Here is a 12,946-nt window from a genome sequence, read left to right as displayed (position 1 = left end):
ACTGAAGCAGTTGGAGCTCGGAGACTCGTAGAATGTGATAAAGCCTTTAGCATGAAGGTCTACTGGGAGGCATTCCCTGGGGCTGGGATCCCCAGACACGCAAGCAAGATCTACTCCTGGGATTCCTGAGAGCTGTTTAAAAGCTACAAGGAAGTAGGGGGATCGTAGCGGCCGAAAACTTGACGCAAAAACTCTTCAGAAGAGGAGAACCATTAAAATATGTTGAACGAACTGATACAACTGCTAGATTAGACGTGTGTGGTCTGTGTCGTAGCATGCCCATCCCGTAGTATGTCTCTCATCAGATGGGCGAGAAGCGACACACTACTTCCGATTTAGGTGCTGGGTCAACACGAGAACACCAGACAGTAACCCGTTGAAATATTTGCAATCGAAAAATGAGTACAAATTTTTGTCGATGGTGGGATTCGAACTCGGGACCTTCTGCATGGCGAGCAAGCGCGTTACCACTGGGCTAACCGTGCCCCGTTTATTATTATTATTATTATTATTTTTTTTCCAAGAAATGTGAAGAGTTCTATGGTTCTGGTTTTGAATTTCATTTATCACAAAAGAAGGAAGAAACTGATTTCCTATTGGTTTACAGGCGGACGACCTGTTGAAGAGAGAAATGGACCTGGTGAAGACAGGTATGGGACATGGTAACTTCTCCCCGGGCGAGAACGAACATTATTCTGAACTGATAATGTTCGTTCTCGGAACGGTTGGCTTTCTCCTACCCTGGCTTTATTATCTCTTCGATTACGGGACTCTACGCCCTGAGCATTTACAGTTCCCTCTATGAAACCTCTTAAAAAAATTAACGATCTTGAATTTCTCCCTTTCAGAGGTGAACTGAAGATTGCAGAAGTGGAAAGCCGATTCCATGATCTGAACGATTTCGTCAAAGACATACAGAAATACGGATTTGAAAAGAAGAACGTTAGCTAGTCCTTGTGTGACATACACTATTCCTCCTCTACCCATAGAGTAAAAAGTTTGGGGCAGCACAGTCATATTTGGAATCAAACACAAGTAGTATTAAATTGACAGATAATTACCTGGATAAACATTACTCTGTTCACCTCCATATCTGGCCCAAACCCTCCTTTTGTATTGGACACTGTCATGATAAAATGCCTTGGCTTCTGGATACGGTACTCTCCCATTAACCATATTCCTGTGATTCTCTGCCAACCTGGACTTGTTCCGCAGTTTCTCTATTCTCGCCTCTTTCTCGTCTTCAGTTTCATCAAGTTCTTCTGTGAGTTGAGTGATGTAAACTGTTTCTTTAACTTCTGGTTTGGTAGTCTCAAATCGGTTCTGAATAGTGAGTCCATTCCGATAAGAACCAACACTCGAGGGCCTGGACCTGAGCAGTTTGACTAGGAAGGACATTTTTTTCTTCTGAAAAGGACCAAGACCAAGGTTTAAGTCACCAGAACTACAGTAACTACACCAGTATCCAGTAAAGCACAAGATCTCAACTTACTTAAATTACTGTCTTCTTCTAATAAAGAGGAAAAAACGTAAAAAAAGTAGGTACACTTTTTTTTACCTTTCGCCTTTCGGTTTGGCGATTTTGGATTGGGGAAAATGAGAAAAACAAAAGCCAAAAGCACGCTTCACTTCACTGCGTGTCACTTTTTGCGACCATTGTGCTTCTCACGATTCTGCCCGGTGAACTTTTTCAGGGGTTCCCAAGATAGAGCTAATGAAAAGGACCAAGACCAAGGTTTAAGTCACCAGAACTACAGTAACTACACCAGTAAAGCACAAGATCTCAACTTAAATTACTGTCTTCTTCAAAAGAGGAAAAAACGTAAAAAAAAGTACACTTTTTTTACCTTTCGCCTTTCGGTTTGGCGATTTTGGAATTTGGATAATTTGGATTGGGGAAAATGAGAAAAACTCACAAAAGCACGCTTCACTTCACTGCGTGTCACTTTTTGCGACCATTGTGCTTCTCACGATTCTGCCCGGTGAACTTTTTCAGGGGTTCCCAAGATAGAGCTAACTTCACGCAGATGTGCGCGTTAATTCACTGACAAAGACCGCCAAAAATTCAAATATTTCCGCACACTGCACATTAAAAAAAAAAAAAAAAAAAAATATGTAAGAAGGATTTGGCCGATTTGGTGATTTTGGTGGACTTGTACATCTTGCATCTTGAAGTTGAACTTTTTTGGAAACTTGTCCTCTGTACCATACACTCTTTCCCTACACGACGGCTCTTCCGATCTGATTTGGCGGATTTGGCCGATTTGGTGGACTTGTACATCTTGCATCTTGAAGTTGAACTTTTTTGGAAACTTGTCCTCTGTACCAGAGAGAAAGATCATCAAAGGAAATCTGAGTTTTGGTAAGAACAGTAGATACTTTAGGATTACTTGACCCCACTGATTTCGATTGAGATTGATCAAGATATAGGTACCCCAAGCATCCAAATAAATTTGGGACACTAGTCTCAACCACCTTAAGTACACTGATTGAGGCACATGGCAAGTTCTGGCCTCAGCACACCAGTGTGTATTAAGCTTTCATTTGTTTAAGCAAAGATCTTACAACTATCCACCTCAAAATTACATTACCATATTTTTACTTTCACATAGGTAGGTAATGTTGGTCACACTATCTGTTGGGAGGTAATCATCTCCTCTCTCTTTAATTTGCCTTTTAATTTGTTACTTGTACCTTTATAATAAATTAAATCTATAGTGAGCATGGATTGTGCTTTTTTCATTTACAGGTTATATCTTTAACCCCTCAACATATTCAACATGACTGAGCCAAATAATTCTGTACCTAGGAAAAAGGTACCCAAAAGCAAGAAGAAGAAATCAAAAAACAAGGCAAATAATTCTGATGTACCTGGTGAAAAGGCACCCAAAAGTCAGAAGAAATCAAAAAACAAGGCATTGAAAAAAGACAACACAAACAAAGGCATTGGACAAAAATCAAAGAAAATCATTGCTGCTGAGGCTGAAAATGAATTGGAAAAGAAGCTCCAAGCTGAAGTCAAGTCATTTCTCAGTAAAACAAACTTAAATAAGGAAAGTAAAAACAACAAAAATCAAAGTGAGAAAAAAAAATCAAAGAAACAATCAAATCGCATCATGATCATTGATGATCATAAGAAATTGAACAAAACTAAACATGCATCCAAGTTACTGAAAAAGAAAAAATTGAGACAAATAGAATCAAAAGAATATACCAAAAAATTGGAACAAATTGAATCAAAAGAATATATTGTTAATAAATGTGAAAAAAGTAAGAAAAAAAGAACATCCTTGATAGATAACAATGGAGATGAAGTTGATTTTCAAGTTGAATCCAAAAAATCTCCTAAAAAGAATAAATCTTTCACTATAGATGAAATATTGGGTCAAAAAAACAATAAAGTGAAAGAAAGTGATGATCACACTTATGAAAGTTACAATGAAAGCAAAACTGTGAAAAATAATCTGAAACCAGAAGACAAAAAGGAAATGAAAACACTTTTTAGTGAATTCAATAAAATGAAAATTCATGAGCATACTTTGAAAACATCTAAAAAGGCTCAAAAGAAAGAGAACTTCCTTAAAACAAGTTCCAACAATGATCTAAAAAGCAAAAGAAAAAGGAATAAGAAACTAGCAAAAATGCTAAGGAGAAAGGAAAAATTGTTAAACAAACTCTTGGATGATAATGAGAGTGAATCCCTTGAGAAAAAGGCGATTGGGCTTAACATAGATAAAGTTACAAGCCAGATTAGGAAACTCAAGTTAGAAAGTTCTCAAATCAAAACTGTCATAAGTAAATATGGAAATATAAATACAAGTAAGGAGAGAGAAACAAAGGGGAAGAAGAAACCCAAGCATGATAATGATGAAAACACTGATGTCAACACCTCATTAGAAAACAAGAAACGCAAGGCATCATCTACTAAACCTGTTGAAAGTGAGATCAAAAAAATGAAACTGGATCAACCTATGGGCAGTGAAACAGCACATTCCACGAGTACTAGTAATAGTAATGTTCCAAATATATTAGCAACATCCAGTGGTGGTCATAAGAAGGAAAAGTATTACAATAGCAAACACACACCACTGAGAGAAAAACTATTGAACAAGCTGAAATCTGCTAGATTCAGGTAAATCTATTAATCAGTAGTTTAGTAATATATAAATTCTGGATTTCTGGCCAACTAATACAAAATATGTAGTACCTAGGTACTATCTTTAAAATGCTGATTAAGTTGGTAGGTACTAACGGTACAGTTTTGCACACATCTTGTGTTTAAATCACATAATGACACTGAATATTTAACTACATACCATCATAAGGGGAGTTGTGAACTGTTCCCGGTGCTATTTTACTTGAGTTACCCTTGTGTTTAAATCACATAATGACACTGAATATTTAACTACATACCATCATAAGGGGAGTTGTGAACTGTTCCCGGTGCTATTTTACTCGAGTTATGTTTAACAATGGATAGTTGGATACTTTGGGAACAATGGAAACATAACTCAAGTAAAATGGTATTTACAAAGGATGTCTAAATTAAATAAATTCATTATGCTGTTCCAGATATCTAAATGAGCAACTGTACACGTCCAAGTCAGAAGAATCAAAAGATTTCTTTACTGAAGATCGCGAATCATTTGAAGCATATCACGAAGGTTTCAAGAAACAGGTGACCCAATGGCCTATCAATCCAGTGGATATTATTATCAAATCCATTCAGGAAAGGTAAGTAAGGTTGTACTCGTATACCTAACTACACCTAAACTGTTTTTCTTCGGATATTATTATCAAATCCATTCAGGAAAGGTAAGTAAGGTTGTACTCGTATACCTAACTACACCTAAACTGTTTTTCTTCTTTTTTTTTTCAAGAAGTGTGACAGAGGGAACTGTAACTGCTAAGGTCTTATCATCCCGAAAGCAAAGAGAGAAGGAAGACATGATAGGAGAAGGCGTTCCGAGAACGAACATTATCCGTTCAGGATAAAATCCGCCCCGGGCGGTAAACGAACCCGCGGCCTAACGGTCGTGTAATCCATTCATTATTTACTGTATAAAATTATGTGTCCCTCTCATTATACGTATATCAGTTACCTAACCTATTTTCCACAGTACTTTTTTATAATTATAAAAGGATGTCTAACTTGATCTAGGTATTCAATAATATTCCCTTTTCCCTCGGTTCCAGGGAGTCAAAGGGACGTCTGGTTATCGCTGACTTAGGTTGCGGGGAAGCCAAGCTCGCCGCTGAACTTACCCAGCACAAAGTTCACTCCCTGGATCTCGTCGCTCTTAACGAGCGAGTCACTTCTTGCGACATGACACGAACTCCGTTGAAGCCTTACTCGGTAGATGTGGCCGTGTTCTGCTTGTCTCTAATGGGAACGGATCTAGCAGCTTGCATCAAGGAGGCTAATAGGATTCTTAAGCTAGGGTAAGTGTTCTGCTTGTCTCTAATGGGAACGGATCTAGCAGCTTGCATCAAGGAGGCTAATAGGATTCTTAAGCTAGGGTAAGTTTTTTTTTTTATATACAAGGTTATATTTGCATATTTGTAAACTCTGCCTATGATCATATTTATGTATAAGACCTTGTTTAGACTGCGGGAGTAAAGGGACTTTTCAGTCTCATTCTGGCAGTATAAACAAGGTAGCTTCTACGATATTTTATTCTAAGTAAAGGCCCGGTCCCACTTGTCGTTTCGGAAAAAAAAAGACCTTGTTTAGACTGCGGGAGTAAAGGGACTTTTCAGTCTCATTCTGGCAGTATAAACAAGGTAGATTCTACGATATTTTATTCTAAGTAAAGGCCCGGTCCCACTTGTCGTTTTGGAGAAAATTTGGACCGATTGCAATACTTTCATTACTAGTATAGCTCCGCTATACTGTAGTAATAGAAAGTAAAAATCGGATGAAACTCACAAGTGGGAACGGGCCTTAAGTCTTTCATAATGTAATTCGAGTCGTAACTTTTTACTGAAGAGGTCTGATAGAGGGCACACTCTCATTTAAATTACATTGCCTACAGGACTTTTGGAAGAAAAAAGAATTGGACCGATTGCAATACTTTCATTGCTAGTATAGCTCGCTATACTGTAGTAATAGAAAGTAAAAAAATCGGATGAAACTCACAAGTGGGAACGGGCCTTAAGTCTTAACACATGGATCATAATGAAATTCGAGTCGTAACTTTTTACTGAAGAGGTCTGATAGAGGGAACTGTAACTGTTAAGGTCTTATCGTCCCGAAAGCGAAGATAGGACAGGACAAAGCCAGCCGTTCAGAGAACAAACTTTATCTACTAACGATAAACTTCTCCCCGGGCGAGAACGAACATTATTCTGAACTGATAATGTTCGTTCTCGGAACGGTTGGCTTTCTCCTACCCTGGCTTTATTCTCTCTTCGATTACGGGACTCTACGCCCTGAGCATTTACAGTTCCCTCTATGAAACCTCTTAAAAAAAATTAACGATCTTGAATTTCTCGAGGGGGACAAAAGTGATACTTCAACGTACCTCTTCTTTTCTCATGTAGGTATAGTATTTAGAATACTTTATCTTTTGCCCATTACTAATGGGCACTTTGCCTACTCCGCCTTCTGGTCGTCTCACTGGGATTTAAATCATCTTGGAGGTCACCCATCCAAATACCAACCAGACTCAACGTTACTCAACTTCAGTGATTCATAGAGTAGTGGTGCATTCAATACCAAGGCCGCTGGAAAGCAGTGTTCGGTGGGAAACTACCGTTTCTTGTACAAACAGCCTGAAGTGAAACATGCCTTGACTGCTTAAAAGATTACTTTTTCAAGGAAATCTGTAGATGTACAATTAAACAATATTATTAAAAAAATAAATTAAATAACATGAAGTGAAAACAAAACAAGTAATAAATTGATTTATTTCTTCCAAGTATAATTTTAAAAAAATCAGTGTTAAGCTCTGATTTTAGAGGGGAACAAAAGTGATACTTCGACGTGCCTCTTCTTTTCTCATGTAGGTATAGTATTTAGAATACTTTATCTTTTGCCCATTACTAATGGGCACTTTGCCTACTCCGTCTTCTGGTCGTCTCACTGGGATTTAAATCATCTTGGAGGTCCAATAGGTCACCCATCCGAATACCAACCAGACCCAACGTTACTCAACTTCAGTGATTCATAGAGTAGTGGTGCATTCAATACCAAGGCCGCTGAAAAGCAGTGTTCGGTGGGGAGCTACCGTTTCTTGTACAAACAAATTACGATACATCGGATACTCGATATATCGAAGTTTAAAAACATCGATGTATCGAACATCGATGTTTTCGTCTCGATGTCCCAACCCTCCAAATCCTCTTCTTACATATTTTTTTTTTTTAATGTGCAGTGTGCGGAAATATTTGAATTTTTGGCGGTCTTTGTCAGTGAATTAACGCGCACATCTGCGTGAAGATAGCTCTATCTTGGGAACCCCTGAAAAAGTTCACCGGGCAGAATCGTGAGAAGCACAATGGTCGCAAAAAGTGACACGCAGTGAAGTGAAGCGTGCTTTTGTGAGTTTTTCTCATTTTCCCCAATCCAAAATCGCCAAACCGAAAGGCGAAAGGTAAAAGTGTACTTTTTTTTACGTTTTTTCCTCTTTATTAGAAGAAGACACATGGGAGGCAATTTTCTCTTCTTGGACTTGGACAGGTTCGAAACTTTCTTGAAGTCGAGAAAGTAAAATAAGCTGTAATCCATATTCAAGTTCTTCTTTTCAAATCCGTATTTCTGTATGTCTTTGACGAAATCGTTCACATCATGGAATCGGCTTTCCACTTCTGCAATCTTCAGTTCACCTCTGAAAGGGAGAAATTCAAGATCGTTAATTTTTTTTAAAGAGGTTTCATAGAGGGAACTGTAAATGCTCAGGGCGTAGAGTCCCGGAATCGAAGAGAGAATAAAGCCAGGGTAGGAGAAAGCCAACCGTTCCGAGAACGAACATTATCAGTTTAGAATAATGTTCGTTCTCGCCCGGGGAGAAGTTTATCGTTAGTAGATAAAGTTCGTTCTCTGAACGGCTGGCTTTGTCCTATCCTATCTTCGTTTTCGGGACGATAAGACCTTAACAGTTACAGTCCCCTCTATCAGACCTCTTCAGTAAAAAGTTACGACTCGAATTTCATTATGACCCGTGTGTTAAGACTTAAGGCGCGTTCCCACTTGTGAGTTTCATCCGATTTTTTTACTTTCTATTACTATAGTATAGCGAGCTATACCAAAGTATGCTCATGAATTTTCATTTTATTGAATTCACTAAAAAGTGTTTTCATTTCCTTTTTGTCTTCTGGTTTCAGATTATTTTTCACAGTTTTGCTTTCATTGTAACTTTCATAAGTGTGATCATCACTTTCTTTCACTTTATTGTTTTTTTGACCCAATATTTCATCTATAGTGAAAGATTTATTCTTTTTAGGAGATTTTTTGGATTCAACTTGAAAATCAACTTCATCTCCATTGTTATCTATCAAGGATGTTCTTTTTTTCTTACTCTTTTCACATTTATTAACAATATATTCTTTTGATTCAATTTGTTCCAATTTTTTGGTATATTCTTTTGATTCTATTTGTCTCAATTTTTTCTTTTTCAGTAACTTGGATGCATGTTTAGTTTTGTTCAATTTCTTATGATCATCAATGATCATGATGCGATTTGATTGTTTCTTTGATTTTTTTTTCTCACTTTGATTTTTGTTGTTTTTACTTTCCTTATTTAAGTTTGTTTTACTGAGAAATGACTTGACTTCAGCTTGGAGCTTCTTTTCCAATTCATTTTCAGCCTCAGCAGCAATGATTTTCTTTGATTTTTGTCCAATGCCTTTGTTTGTGTTGTCTTTTTTCAATGCCTTGTTTTTTGATTTCTTCTGACTTTTGGGTGCCTTTTCACCAGGTACATCAGAATTATTTGCCTTGTTTTTTGATTTCTTCTTCTTGCTTTTGGGTACCTTTTTCCTAGGTACAGAATTATTTGGCTCAGTCATGTTGAATATGTTGAGGGGTTAAAGATATAACCTGTAAATGAAAAAAGCACAATCCATGCTCACTATAGATTTAATTTATTATAAAGGTACAAGTAACAAATTAAAAAGAGAGGAGATGATTACCTCCCAACAGATAGTTTGACCAACATTACCTACCTATGTGAAAGTCTTTGAAAAAAAAAAAAAAAAAGATAATGAAGCTGCAAGTCTCTCCCCGTTGGTATAAGGTTACCTCCCCTTGGGGTGAATTTTGAGGAAACAATTTAAGGCCCGTTTCCACTTGTCGTGGGTTTCATCCGATTTTTTTCCGAATATCCTGTAAGTAGGCAATGTAATTTAAATGAGAGTGTTCCCACTTATATACTCACGACACGATTTTTTTCTGAACGACAAGTTGGAACGCCTGACTTTTACTGATGAAATTTGTAATGAAATGTCTTTATTTTTTCAGACATGGAGTTGGAGCAAGTGGTGAAGCTAGGACGGGCCACAGAGGGTTCTTCAGGAAAGGTTTGGGGCGTTGGATGCCCAACTGAAGCAGTTGGAGCTCGGAGACTCGTAGAATGTGATAAAGCCTTTAGCACGAAGGTCTACGGGGAGGCATTCCCTGGGGCTGGGATCCCCAGACATGCAAGCAAGGTCTTCTACTGTTAACATTTATGTATGTGTACTGTTAACATTTATGTATGTTAGACTGCTGGGGTAAAGGGACTTTTTGGTATCATTCGAGCTAAATAAGCAAGGTCTACTCCTGGGATTCCTGAGAGCTGTGTAAAAGCTACAAGGAAGTAGGGGAATCGTAGCGGCCGAAAACTTGACGCAAAAACTCTTCAGAAGAGGAGAACCAACCATTAAAGTTTTTTGAACGAACTGATTTAACATAGTTGCCGAAGAATGACCCAGCATAAAATCAAACCTAGATTGGCCCCTGATGTGATTCATCGCTGACGGCATGTTTAGATTCAAGTGTTCCGCTTGATGTGAATAAGTGGCAACGAAACATAGTTTACACTTCAAAGAAGCGAAATTATTTTCTAGACCTTCATGCTAAAGGCTTTATCACATTCTACGAGTCTCCGAGCTCCAACTGCTTCAGTTGGGCATCCAACGCCCCAAACCTTTCCTGAAGAACCGCCTCTCGTTCCTTCTGTCTATTGACGTCCTCAGTCAGCGAAGCTATCCGCCTCGGAATGGACGCCTCCTCTTGAGTCTTGAGAAACGAGAACGTGGACAGATCGACGTAGCATTGATCGATCTGAGATTCCAGCACCTTGTATTGTTTGAGCAGCTCCTGAGCCCGCGCCTGATAGCCACCCAGTAGGATTTTCACTGAAAATTAATAGAGAATATAGAGATACAACGCCTGACACACTGCCGATGCCGTGCGCTCTGATTAATAATAGTCTAGATAGCATGTATTTTAAATGGGTTGTACTTTGTACACACAGACAGGCAACAAATATCATTAGCCCAAACCATTTAATTGCCTTTGAATCCAATATTTGTTGTCAAATAGCGTCACACTGACGTGATCTATGTTTTATTAGGTCTGGCTAGGGGACCAATAGGGAGTAGACTAGAGTGTTTAGCTGTGGGACTATAAATAGGGAGGAGCACAGCTAACCCTAACCAGCCTAGCTTATTGTTTGAGCAGCTCCTGAGCCCGCGCCTGATAGCCACCCAGTAGGATTTTCACTGAAAATTAATAGAGAATATAGAGATACAACGGTGAATAGTATGGAACTTGGCCTGACACACTGCCGATGCCGTGCGCTCTGATTAATAATAGTCTAGATAGCATGTATTTCAAATGGGTTGTACTTTGTACACACAGACAGGCAACAAATATCATTAGGTCAAACTTCCATTTAATTGAATCCAATATTTGTTGTCAAATAGCGTCACACTGACGTGATCTAAGTTTTATTAGGTCTGGCTGGGGGACCAATAGGGAGTAGACTAGAGTGTTTAGCTGTGGGACTATAAACAGGGAGGAGCACAGCTAACCCTAACCAGCCTAGCCATCTGCCAGCTGGTAGTTCTTCAAAGGGTTCTCTCTGTTTTTAAAGAACAAGCACAAGTCCTCATGATGCGATGGTTGACTGCGGTTCGGAACAAGCCAATAAAATATAGCTTAAGGCCATCACCCGGTGTATGGCAGAAGGTTACACTTCCATTTAATTGCCTTTGAATTCAGTGGTATTGCCAATAACACGTGGTCTATTAATAGTAGCATGTAATAATTATAATATTACATTACATTGCAATAATATAATGTGCCCCTAAAAACCATTAAAAGTCAGAAATAACGCAATTCAACTCACGTTTAGAGACTCGTAGAATGTGATAAAGCCTTTAGCATGAAGGTCTACTGGGAGGCATTCCCTGGGGCTGGGATCCCCAGACACGCAAGCAAGGTCTTCTACTGTTAACATTTATGTATGTTGTTATTAAACCCATAAAATACAAGAGATCTTGTTTAGACTGCTGGGGTAAAGGGACTTTTTGGTCTCATTCGAGCAAAATAAGCAAGGTCTACTCCTGGGTTTCCTGAGAGCTGTGTGAAAGCTACAAGGAAGTAGGGGAATCGTAGCGGCCGAAAACTTGACGCAAAAACTCTTCAGAAAAGGAGAACCATTAAAATATGTTGAACGAACTGATTTAACATAGTTGCCGAAGAATAACCCAGCAGAAAATCAAACCTAGATTGGCCCCTGATATGATTCATTGCTGACGGCATGTTTAGATTCAAGTGTTCCGCTTGATGTGAATAAGTGGCAACGAAACATAGTTTACTCTTCAAAGAAGTGAAATTATTTTTGTTTTATGTGATTGACTTTAACCATATTTCATTATGAAATTATTTTCACTCAATGACGTAGAAAGGGTGAAAACCTGAAGTGACTATAGATTTAATTTATTATAAAGGTACAAGTAACAAATTAAAAGGCAAATTAAAGAGAGAGGAGATGATTACCTCCCAACAGATAGTTTGACCAACATTACCTACCCATGTGAAAGTACTATAGATTTAATTTATTATAAAGGTACAAGTAACAAATTAAAAGGCAAATTAAAGAGAGAGGAGATGATTACCTCCCAACAGATAGTGTGACCAACATTACCTACCTATGTGAAAGTAAAAATATGGTAATGTAATTTTGAGGTGGATAGTTGTAAGATCTTTGCTTAAACAAATGAAAGCTTAATACACACTGGTGTGCTGAGGCCAGAACTTGCCATGTGCCTCAATCAGTGTACTTAAGGTGGTTGAGACTAGTGTCCCAAATTTATTTGGATGCTTGGGGTACCTATATCTTGATCAATCTCAATCGAAATCAGTGGGGTCAAGTAATCCTAAAGTATCTACTGTTCTTACCAAAACTCAGATTTCCTTTGATGATCTTTCTCTCTGGTACAGAGGACAAGTTTCCAAAAAAGTTCAACTTCAAGATGCAAGATGTACAAGCCCACCAAATCGGCCAAATCTAGGGTTGGGACATCGACATCGATGTTTTGAAAACATCGATACATCGGAACAAAAACATCGATGTCAACATCGATGTTTTTCTTTCGATGGAAACATCGAACATCGATGTTTTATTTTTCGATGTTCGATGTCTGTGGTTTCTCATGAAGTCCTGAAGTGAAACATGCCTTGACTGCTTAAAAGATTACTTTTTCAAGGAAATCTGTAGATGTACAATTAAACAATATTATTAAAAAAAATAAATTAAATAACATGATGTGAAAACAAAACAAGTAATAAGTTGATTTATTTCTTCCAAGTATAATTTTTAAAAAAATCAGTGTTAAGCTCTGATTTTAGAGGGGGACAAAAGTGATACTTCAACGTACCTCTTCTTTTCTCATGTAGGTATAGTATTTAGAATACTTTATCTTTTGCCCATTACTAATGGGCACTTTGCCTACTCCG

The 12,946-nt window shown here is 38.1% G+C and overlaps 2 protein-coding genes across 3 annotated transcripts; one reads left to right on the top strand and one right to left on the bottom strand.

Annotated features, from left to right (window-relative positions):
- The first annotated feature begins 2,100 nt into the window (after positions 1-2,100).
- LOC103512262 (ribosomal RNA-processing protein 8) lies at positions 2,101-5,448 on the top strand. Of its 2 annotated transcripts, XM_026825782.1 has the most exons (5): positions 2,101-2,159; positions 2,280-2,362; positions 2,750-4,132; positions 4,573-4,734; positions 5,197-5,448. In XM_026825782.1, the coding sequence occupies exons 3-5, from the start codon at positions 2,781-2,783 to the stop codon at positions 5,444-5,446; spliced, it is 1,764 nt and encodes a 587-aa protein (XP_026681583.1). In that variant the 5' UTR covers positions 2,101-2,159; positions 2,280-2,362; positions 2,750-2,780; the 3' UTR covers positions 5,447-5,448. The 2 variants fall into 2 exon arrangements, with proteins under 2 accessions (XP_026681583.1, XP_008475237.2); XM_008477015.3 differs by lacking the exon at positions 2,101-2,159 and having other exon boundaries at positions 2,219-2,362.
- A 2,793-nt stretch (positions 5,449-8,241) lies between these two features.
- Positions 8,242-12,513, bottom strand: LOC103512261. The gene is made up of 2 exons (XM_008477014.3): positions 12,389-12,513; positions 8,242-9,040 (listed from the first exon to the last, which is right to left on the bottom strand). Exon 2 carries the CDS (start codon positions 9,007-9,009, stop codon positions 8,242-8,244), a length of 768 nt encoding a protein of 255 aa, XP_008475236.1. The 5' UTR covers positions 9,010-9,040; positions 12,389-12,513.
- Positions 12,514-12,946: the final 433 nt, after the last annotated feature.

The sequence above is a fragment of the Diaphorina citri genome, unplaced genomic scaffold (assembly GCF_000475195.1).
Source record: "Diaphorina citri unplaced genomic scaffold, Diaci psyllid genome assembly version 1.1 scaffold816, whole genome shotgun sequence".
Lineage (NCBI taxonomy): Eukaryota > Metazoa > Arthropoda > Insecta > Hemiptera > Psyllidae > Diaphorina > Diaphorina citri.
This window is presented reverse-complemented; position numbering and strand designations above follow the sequence as displayed.

Bases quoted from the DNA above. Each gene is read 5' to 3' on its own strand.
- LOC103512262 (XM_026825782.1), top strand. From the start codon at position 2,781: ATGACTGAGCCAAATAATTCTGTACCTAGGAAAAAGGTACCCAAAAGC. The intron at 4,133-4,572 runs GTAAATCTATTA...ATGCTGTTCCAG, and splicing joins CTGAAATCTGCTAGATTCAG to ATATCTAAATGAGCAACTGT. The intron at 4,735-5,196 runs GTAAGTAAGGTT...CCTCGGTTCCAG, and splicing joins ATCAAATCCATTCAGGAAAG to GGAGTCAAAGGGACGTCTGG.
- LOC103512261 (XM_008477014.3), bottom strand. From the start codon at position 9,009: ATGACTGAGCCAAATAATTCTGTACCTAGGAAAAAGGTACCCAAAAGC.